The sequence below is a fragment of the Stylophora pistillata genome, chromosome 4 (genome assembly GCF_964205215.1).
Source record: "Stylophora pistillata chromosome 4, jaStyPist1.2, whole genome shotgun sequence".
Classification (NCBI taxonomy): Eukaryota; Metazoa; Cnidaria; class Anthozoa; order Scleractinia; family Pocilloporidae; genus Stylophora; species Stylophora pistillata.
This window is the reverse complement of record NC_142522.1, coordinates 18,895,730-18,906,159: the sequence shown is the minus strand read 5'-3', so window position 1 is coordinate 18,906,159 and position 10,430 is coordinate 18,895,730. Positions and strand designations below refer to the sequence as shown.

The 10,430-nt window shown below is 46.1% G+C and overlaps 1 protein-coding gene across 1 annotated transcript in view; it reads left to right on the top strand.

The window, feature by feature from the left end:
* Nucleotides 1-613: 613 nt before the first annotated feature.
* The window catches only part of LOC111332762 (uncharacterized), a 46,826-nt gene continuing 37,009 nt past the window's right edge, over nt 614-10,430 (top strand). The window contains exons 1-3 of the mRNA XM_088755962.1: nt 614-655; nt 823-859; nt 1,092-1,417. Of these exons, the coding sequence (XP_088612088.1) occupies nt 614-655; nt 823-859; nt 1,092-1,417 (405 nt within the window). The remainder of the gene's footprint in view (nt 656-822; nt 860-1,091; nt 1,418-10,430) is intronic.

Here is a 10,430-nt window from a genome sequence, read left to right as displayed (position 1 = left end):
TTTAAAAAGGTGCGCCCAACTAAGTTCATCGGTTAGTTTGATAACCTAACCTCTCATTGGGCATGATAGTTTTTAGAGGTTGGTCTTGATCTCAGTTTTCACTTCTGGGAACTTGGGACACACTAGAAGACGACAGTCTCTACCTTGAATTTTGTTCACAAATGTTGAGATTAAACAAAAGCTAGGTGATCTCTTTTCCGTATTAATCCAGATGATGAGAACAAGCAAGTATTTCCCAATAAAAGGCAAGGACTTTCTGCCTCAAAAATAAAAATGATCAGAAACAAAAATTTCAATGAAAGGTGTTTACATGTGAGCACTTGCATGTAATTAATTCTTCAATTATTGTAAAAAAGTTATGCAACAATTAATTTCAGTACATTCGGGCATCAAACTAAGGGAATAGTGAGGTCTGAATGATTTAATGGTTGGTGTTTGATACAAGCTCCGAATTTTGTTAAATGTTGTGAGAAAAAACACAGCAATGAGAAAATCGGATCTAAAAATGCAGCCAGCAAATAAGGTAAGCTGGGTGTCTTGGCGGACCGCTTGCTGATTCATTGAAGTTTCTTCAACGCAGATTTTCCTAACAAAGAGGTTTGAGAATATAACCATGGGATTACGTGTTCGTCTTTTAAAAGTCCTGGTATTTCTGGTGAGTATTTCTATTCATGATATGTGACCGTACATGGTAAAATTGTCCTAAAACATTATCCATAACACTGGTAAACTAATCGATAATTATCGCAAAACTAATGGCATGAAAGGAGTTTCGTTTTGACCTTCTAACGTCGTTTTTAAAATTTGTAACATTTCTTGTAGATCTTTAAATATCCTGACATTTTGGGTCAGTCGCCAGGTGAGAAAAGCCTTTTTAATAGAACTCTTGTAACAAAAATAAAGGAAATACATGCGTTTTTTATGGTTCTCTTGTGACAGTTCACCAAATTTTCCTTTGGCATCACGAAATAACCCCTGAGGAAACTATTTGCAAGCTCAATGGAAACTGGGTTGTGAGATTTTCATGATGCAAAATGGGAGCTGTCGCTGCACGTGAACGTCTAACTCTTTACATCGTTTCAATTTTACAGATTGCTTCAGCAATCCTGTTGGTGTTTCTGATTCTAGTATCATCACTGATGATCAGATGACAGCATCCTCTGAATACCGGGACTATAATCAGGCGTTTTACGGTCGACTCAAAGCTGTGGGTGGTGATGGTTGGTGTTCACGTCTGCCTAATAGTAACAGCGAGTGGCTTCAGGTAGACATCGGGGAAGTAATTCAAGCCTGCGGTCTCGCTACTGGAGGAGACAAATGGGAAGGAAGAAACAGATTTGTTACAGCTTTCAAACTATCTCATTCCTTCGATGGAATAAGCTGGAAAACTTACCGGAATAAAACTGGAGGGGAAGTGGTGAGATTTTATTTGTACTAGGCATAACAGGCTTTTTCCAACTTTGTAATCTGGTGTCGGAGAGCGAACGTCGTTTCTTTTTCCGTATGCATATATCATGTGATATAAATGTATATATATAGCTCTTTGGCATTACAAAGCTTTGCTTTTATGTCCAAATCGAGCACTCTACTAGGATGAGTCACGTTGTGCAATTGTGTGAAGCTCACTAATTTCTAGTTTGTGCACTCTGGCATGGCTTAAATGGTACCACAAATGTGGAATCATTTGGGATGGCTTTAAAGGTTCACCCCTATCCTAGAAGGAGCACTGCACTGATGAGGCCCACATAGGTCGAAACAGTGTGCGCCCTAATTACCTGACGCGGGATTTCATCTTTGCAAGGTAAAGTGTTGGTCCGAAACCTCATCGTGGGCAAAGGATTTGTAAGTATTCTTTCATTTTTCAAATTTATTCGACTGTGCTAAGTACCTGCCGGGAGTGGAACGCCAGTCTTTTTTGTCTTGTTGTTTTCGGTCACCCATCTCGTTTTTGGTTTTTTTTGGTGGGTCCGAACTTTGTTGGGAACCCATCCAGGTTTCAGCTTTGCTGAACTTGGTGGGTTTTTTGCCTTTTTTGCCTTTTTTGGCAATTGTTGTAGTCCTTTTTCTCTCCTTTCTTTCCTCTTTGTTTTTTTTCTCTCTTCCTATTCCTTTTCAAAATGTTAATATGTGCTAGAACTTGTGTTGTCCATGCTACGGCGGCAGTTACGGTCCACCCTAGACCAGCTGTTCTTAAAATGTTGGAAAAGGAAATCGACCTTAATAGACTATCTGCGGTTCAGTTCGTTCCGGGAGGCCTTATTCGCCTCACTTTCAAAGATCCTGACGATATGGCGAGTCTTGTTGAGTCCGGTTTTATAAATCTCGATGGTGTGGAATGTAGTGTCACCAATTCCGATCGTCCACACACGCTCGTCTATATCCATCACTACCCCGCTGAAGGGGATGACGCGATCCTGTGCGAGGACTTCAAGACCTTTGGCAAAGTTTTCTCCTGCAAACGTCAGGCTTTCATGGGGCGTCCACATCTTCTTACTGGATCACGAATTCTGACCATGTCCATGGACAAACCTATCCCCGCACAAATCACCATTGACGGTTACCCTGTGCGCATTTGGTATCGTGGTATCAAGCCATTCTGCTCTATCTGCAAAACCATGGGTCATAAAGCTGCTGACTGTCCCTTCAATGGAAAATGCAGGGAATGTGGGGAAGCTGGTCATCTCGCCCGTAACTGCCCTTCCCGCCGTTCCGGAAATGTCTGGGGCTCTACGCCCTATGTTGTTCCCCCGGCCGCTGATTTCCCGCCCATTTCTTCTGGAGATGTGGCAAATCTGCCGGGTAACGTTCCTTGTCCACCCAACGAATCTGTTGATCTTCCGTCTGAAGAAATGGTTATCTCTGCTCCTGGCGAAGCCAGTAATAATGAAATCAGTAATCTAAATAACGTTCCTAAACAATCTGAGGCCTCAGAAATAAATAGTGTTCCTAATAATAGTATCGCTGGTCAAAACACCAGTTTAGTTAATAATAGTGAGTCCGGTCAAAGTACCGGTCCTTTAGTTAATGATAGTGTTATGTCTGGTCAAAGTACCAGTCCTATAGTTATTGATAATGTTAGGTCTGGTCAAAGTACCAGTACTTTAGTTAATTCCAGTGAATTATTTATTGATAATGTTAAGTCTGGTCAAAGTACCAGTTCTTTAGTTAAGTCTGGTCAAAGTACCGGTGAAATAGTTAAGTCTGGTCAAAGTACCAGTAAATTAGTTAAGTTTGGTCAAAGTACCAGTAAAATAGTTAAGTCTGGTCAAAGTACCACTAATACTAGTGTTGGCCAAAGTGTCACTAATGTCGATGATGATATCACCGAATTCTCCTCTCAGGACTCTACCCCTGTTCAGGGCTCAGAGTCTCCTGATATTTCTGAATTCTCCTCTCCTCTCACGAGGAGCATGTCATCGGACGGTTTTGAAGTTGTCTCCAGGAAACGCTCTAAGAAACGTGTCATGGTTCCTTCTCATACTCAGTTGGCGAGTACGGTCTCTAAGCGTACGAGGGCTGTCCCCAATCTTCCCAGTAGGAAGGGGAAACCCCAGCCCCAGCCCTGGCTTTCATGAGGGTCATCCATCTCTTCCTCATGGCTTTGTCTCTCCTTACTTTGAATGTCAATGGCATCAGGGACCGGTCGAAGCGTGATGGTCTCGTGCAGTGGTTGCGCTCTCTCCCGGTGAAGGTGGATGTTATCTGCCTTCAGGAGACTCATTGTGTTTCCTTAACTGAATGTTCATCGTGGTTTTCCTCGTCTGGTTTCTTGTCTGTGCTAGCCCCGGGTTCTATTCACTCTTGTGGGTGTGTTGTTCTCTATCGTCCCTCTATCTCCCTTCTAAAGTCTTGGTCTGCTGATGGTCGTTTCTTACAATGTGAATTCTCGTTTCATGATCAAATTTTCCGAGTTGTCTGTGTCTATGCTCCTAATTGCAACCCTGCACGAGACCTGTTTTTCGATGGCCTTCATTCAAGGATCGACCCTTCCATCCCTACGGTCCTTGCTGGAGATTTCAATGCTGTATTTGATAGGGCTCGAGATAGGCGTGGCCCAGACCCCGCCTCCTTGTCTGGAGATAGTTCTCCCACACTAAACCATCTTTTTGAGGCGTCCTGCGTCATTGACATCTGGCGTTATCTCCACCCCACTACTCCTGGGTTCACCTGGACCAGGTGGAATGGCAGTTTAGCGTCGCGTATTGACCTTTTTGGGGTCCCTTTTGCGTGGGTCCCATCAGTGTCGTCTTGTTCCGTGTATGTGTGTCCGTTCTCGGACCATCGCGGTTTGTGTTTATCTCTGTCTGTTCCCGATGCCGTTCCACCTGGCCCAGGCTACTGGAAGCTGAATACTTCCATCCTCGACGATCCGGACTATCGGCAACTAGTCCGTGATGAATGGTCTGCTTGGCGCCTTGCCATCCCCCGCTTTCCTTCTCTAGCTAAGTGGTGGGATCGTGGGAAAAGTAAAATCAAGGGGCTTACTATCCGCTTTTGTGCAAATAAAGCCCGCACAACATCTTCATCCAGAGATGCCCTGGTACGTCTTGTCCAGCATCTTCAGGCCAAAGTTGATTCTGGAATTACTTCCTGCATTGACCCTTGGCGGTCTGCTTGTTCTGAGCTTGCCCGGCTTGATTCCCATGCTGCGAGGGGGGCTCAGGTGCGTGCGAGAGTCCGATGGGTTGAGGAGGGTGAGTCTTCCTCGCAGTTTTTTCTTCGTCTCGAGAAAAAACGTTCCGCTGACCGTCATATCTCTGCGCTGAGAGAGCCTGATGGCTCTATCGTCTCGTCTTCTGCCGATCTCTGTGCGTCTCTTGGTTCCTTCTATTCTAGTCTTTATACAGCCTCACCTACTGACCCTCATGTTCAATCTTCTCTTCTTGAAAATTTGTCTTCTGTTCTCTCTCAAGATCAGGCCAACAGTTGTGAGGGCCCTCTTACATCATCAGAGGTCCTCGTCGCTCTCAAGGGCATGGCTCGTAACAAGGCACCTGGTTTAGACGGCCTGCCTATGGAATTCTATCTCCGTTTCTGGGACGTGGTTGGCTCTGATCTTGTTTCTGTTCTTAATGAATGCTCTTCCTCTGGTTTTCTCTCCCTCTCTCAGCGCAGAGGTATCATCACTCTGTCTTTCAAGAAGGGGGACCGCCTTGACCCCAAAATTGGCGGCCCATATCTCTTCTAAACGTGGATTATAAACTTGCTTCTCGTGCCATAGCTGGGCGTCTCCTCCGGGTAATACACCTCGTTGTCAGCCGAGATCAAACATGCGGAGTCCCTGGCCGTTTTATCGGAGAAAATGTTGCTCTGCTTAGAGACGTTGTCAGCTATACTGAGTCTTCTGGCACCCCTGTCGCCATCCTGTCCCTCGATCAAGAGAAGGCTTTTGACCGTGTGGATTGGGGCTTCATGCGGTCCACTCTTGTCACCATGGGCTTTGGCCCTTCCTTTGTCGCGTGGGTCGACTTGTTCTATACTCATGTTCAAAGCGCGGTCAATGTGAATGGGTTCCTGACTCCTTTCTTTAGCCTTTCTCGTGGTGTCCGGCAGGGGTGCCCTCTTTCTCCCCTCCTATATGTTCTTGTGTCTGAGGTTCTTGCGTGTAGTATCCGTGCAGACCCCCGTATCAAAGGTCTGTCTCTCCCTGGGTGTCCCGTACTGTCTCCCATCTCGCAGTACGCGGACGATACATCTTTAATCCTTACCACTGATTCTGGCATTCTGGCTGCCCTTGAGACTTACAAGCTTTTTGAACTAGCTTCTGGATCTAAGATCAACCTTTCTAAGTCCAAGGGTCTCTGGTTGGGTGGTTGGCAGGGTCGTACGGACCCCCCGGTTCCTTTTGACTGGTCTCCTGCTAAGCTCAAGGTGCTGGGGGTGTTTGTCGGCCCCGGTAACCTTGATGAAGACAACTGGCGTCCTCGCATTAATGCGGTGGACCGTGTTCTCAAGTCTTGGCGTTCTCGTGTTCTCTCTTTTCATGGCAAGGCCCTAGTCATTAACGCTCTCGCCCTCTCCCGGGTTTGGTATGTGGCCTCTCTTATCCACATGCCGGCCTGGGTGGAGGCGAAGCTTTCCCGTCTTGTTTTCTCGTTTTTCTGGTCTGGCAAGGTTGAGCTTGTCTCCCGTTCGGCTGTGGTTCAATTTCCCCTTTTTGGTGGTTTTTCTGTGGTTAATATTCAGTCCAAGGTGAGAGCCCTCCTTGGTCAATGGGTGAGGAGATTCGTCTCCTCCCCATCCAGTTGGGTCGCTCTCATGTCCTTTTGGTTTAACTCTTTGTTTGGTGTCTCTCCTCTTGTTGTGTTTTCTCGTCCTTTTAGTTTCGACTTCAGGGTCTTGCCGCCCTTCTATCAAGCTCTGGTTTTGGCTTGGCGTAAGCTCGACGGGGCCTTCGCCACGTCAAAAAACTCTTTAGTCTACGGCTCTTCATGCCCTCTTGTTTGTTCTCCCGTTCTTACTATGTCTACCAAGTCTTGCTACCTATATCTTCTCTCTGAGAACATGGTCCAGCCTTATTGTGTCCTTAAGTTTCTATTCATCTATCCCAACCTTGACTGGCCTGCCACGTGGCGTGCCCTATCCTTCTTTTATCTTGACCGTCGTGTCATCGACCTAAATTGGAAGATTGCGCACGGCGTCCTGTACACCGCCCGGCGTCTCTCCTCTTTTGGTTTATCTGTTCCTCTCTCGTGTTTTTGTGGACCCACGGTCGAGTCACTCAAGCATTTGTTCTTCTACTGTCCACTTGCTCAGAGTGTTCTCGCCTGGGTCCAGTCCTTGCTGTTTTCCTTCTCTCCTATGTGTCCTGCCATCTCTTTACGTCATGTCCTCTTTGGTTTCAACTCTAGTGAACTGGTTTCTGTCCCGCGTGTCTTTGTCTATCTGCTCAATGTTTCTAAGTTTTGTATTTGGCGGAGTAGGAACGATTTCCGTTTCCGTAACGTTCGTCCTGGCGCTGTGGCGGTGATTGCTTCTATCAAGGCCCGCCTGAAGTTTTATTTACCAATTTCCTTCAGGCGGTGCAAGTCTGACAGGCGTCGTCGCGTCTTCCATCGTCAGTGGGGCGCCCGTGGCATCATAGCTTCAGTGGTAAACGACTCCCTTGTCTTTTCCATTTAGTCCTGCTCCCCGTAGTTATTTAGTTTCCTTTTTTGCTCGAATGAGTGTGTCTCGGTTAGGCTCGTGCTGGGTCTCCTTTATTGGTGTACTGCACAGTAGCCTCGTTCTTCTTTTGCTTGAGTGACGTGTGATCTTTTGCTTGAGTGAGCGTGTCTTTGTGCTGCTTGTGCTGGGTCTCCTTCATTGGTGTACTGCACAGTAGCCTAATTGTTAGTATCTGTTTCGTAACCCATGTGCTGGGTCTCCTTCGTTGGTGCACTGCACTGGGCTAGTATCGTTCGTTCTGTCTACTTTGTAAGTGTGTCTGTCCGCTGCTTGTGCTGGGTCTCCTTTGTTGGTGCACTGCACAGTAGCCTTTCGTGAGTATTTGTTTTGTTGTCCATGTGCTGGTCTCCTTTGTTGGTGTACTGCACTGGTCTGTTTGTCCTTGTTCGTTTTAGTTCTGTGTACCCAATTTTTGTTTCTGTGAGGTGGGGTTCGATTCCCCAGCGAGTTTGGCGTCTGGTGACCCTCGTTTCTGGTGGACCCTAACCCTAAGGCATTGCACGCAAGCCATGGGTGGGATTAGTCCTGTTGGTCGGCGGGCATTGCACACGCCCTTCATCGGGGGCCCGGCCGTCCACCTTAAACATAAAAAAAACTGCACTGATGAGGCCCAGAAGGCCGAAAGAGTACTTTCTGCGGTTATGTTCCGACATAGCTCTTTGGCATACAAAGCTTTGCTTTCATGTCCAAATTGAGCACTCTATCTAGGATGAGTCCTTGCTGTTGCAATTGCGCATGCTCGCTAGTTTACTCAAGTTTGAGCACTCTGGCATGGCTTAGACGATACCACAGAGGTTGGGTCGTTTGGGGTGACCGTCTCGGTTCTCCCCCATCCTAGCATCAGCACTGCACTGATGAGGCCCAGAAGGCCAAAACAGTACTGTCTGCAGTTATATATATATATTCTGTATGCGAGGGAAACCCTGACCCTGTACACCCCAAGTAATCATACTTAAATAGAATAAATGTTTCAAAAGAAAATTTGCCTTGAGCTTAGTAGAACTCTCAGGGGGCCAACAGGTCTGTAGCGATGTATATGTAGTTGTTTTTTTCCGCCTACCACACATACCCACTCTACCATTTGTATCGAGCACTGTTTCACGGACACCAAGTTTAATCCCTCTACACCGTTCGAAGCTTTTGTTGAGCACTCTACGGCAACCTGCAACCTGGAAAAATTCAACCTCAGTTACTCTACTAAGAATATTCCGTTACCATCGCGCAACGACTATTTATAACGTCTCATCGAAAAAACCAGCCAAGTCTTGAACAGAATGCGCTGGAAAGCCCACTTCTTCCTAAATCCTAACACCTCACCTAAATCTAAAGAGAACTACGGCTTCAAATCGACCAAGAACCCTCACCGATCGAAGAACTAAAGGACATTGAGGACGAAATGCTCAAGATGATACAGTCGGTAAAATTCAAGCAGGTGAACAGCCCTTTCCTCAACAAACTAAAAGAAGACAGCAACCGCATCAAGAACGAACGCAAGCTACTGGTCCAAAAAGACAAAACTACTAACTTCTACAAACTTGAGCTCGCAGAATACAACGATCTTCTAGAAAGAAACGTAACAAAATCCTACAAGAAAGCCCTTCCCTCAACAACGCAAGCAATCCATAAAACAAACAAAGACATCGCGACAAAACTACAAATCGATGACAGGGTAAACACTACAGCCAACAAAGACGCATTCATAACACTTAAAGACCACAAATCGAACTTCTCAAACAAACCGACTTGCCGCCTGATCAACCCAACGAAACCCGAAATAGGCAAAGTGAGCAAACAGATTCTCGGCCGCATCAACACCAACATCGCGAGAAAAAGCAACTTCGACCTATGGAAAAACACCTCAGCCGTTATCAACTGGTTTCGATCTATAGATAACAAATACAACTCTAACTTCATCTGCTTCGACATAGATGAATTCTACCCATCCATCAGCCTAGACCTCCTAAACAAAGCACTCAACTTCGCATCTGATTTTGACAACATCACCGCCGACGAAAGGAACATTATTATTCATGCCAAAAGCTCTATTTGAATCCACAAACAGCAACTCTGGCAAAAAAAAAGGCAACACTACATTTGACGTAACCATGGGCAGCTTCGACGGCGCCGAAACCTGTGAACTTGTCGGAAACTTCCTCCTGTCCCAACTACAGAATCTCAACATAAATATTGGTCCGTTTATACCGAGACGAAGGACTTGCCAGAACCGACGCCACACCCGGGGACACTGAAAATATCAAAAAAGAGATATGCCGCATTTTTAACGCTAACGGACTCCGCATCACCATAGAAGCTAATAAACAAGCTATCAACTTCCTGGACGTCACATTTAACCTCAGCCAAAACACCTACAAGCCATATACCAAACCTAATACCACACTACAATACGTTCACCGCGAAAGCAACCATCCACCGTCCACCACGAAAAACATCCCCTCCAGCATCAACAGACGTTTATTATCCCTCTCATCCGACATAACCTCCTTCGACCAAGCCGCTCCCGCCTACCAGAAAGTACTAAACACCAGTGGTTACAGCTACACACTTCACTACGAACCAACGCACACAGAAAGACGCAAGAACCGACAACGCAACAACATCCTTTGGTACAACCCCCATCGGACATAAATTCCTCGCGCTGATTGACAAACACTTCCCCAAAGACCATAAGCTCCGCAGAATTTTCAAAAGAAGCACAATCAAAATTAGTTACAGCTGCATGGGCAATACAAAACAAATCATCGACAACCACAATAAAAGAATCCTCACCTCCCACGTAAAGACTAACGCCACCGCCAAAACCGACACCTCTACTGCAAACAACAACAAGAAATGCAACTGCCGACAAAAAAACTCATGCCCTCTAGACGGAACTGCCTCCAACAATCTGTCATATACCAAGCTACTATTACGCGTAAAGATAACAGCACGACAGACACATGCATCGGACTCACTGTAAACGACTTCAAGTCCCGCTACAACGACCACACCTCATCATTCCGACACGCAAAACACCGCAACTCCACCGAACTCAGCAAATACATCTGGACACTTAAAGACAACAAAATCGATTATTCCATCACCTGGCGCATCCTATCTTCCCACCTGCCCTACAACAGCTCAAGCAAACGATGCAACCTATGCCTCAAAGAGAAATTCCTGATCATCTGCCACCCAGACCTATCAACACTCAACAAGCGTAATGACAGACACAGAAACAAAGCCCTCCTACGCGACAGCTGACT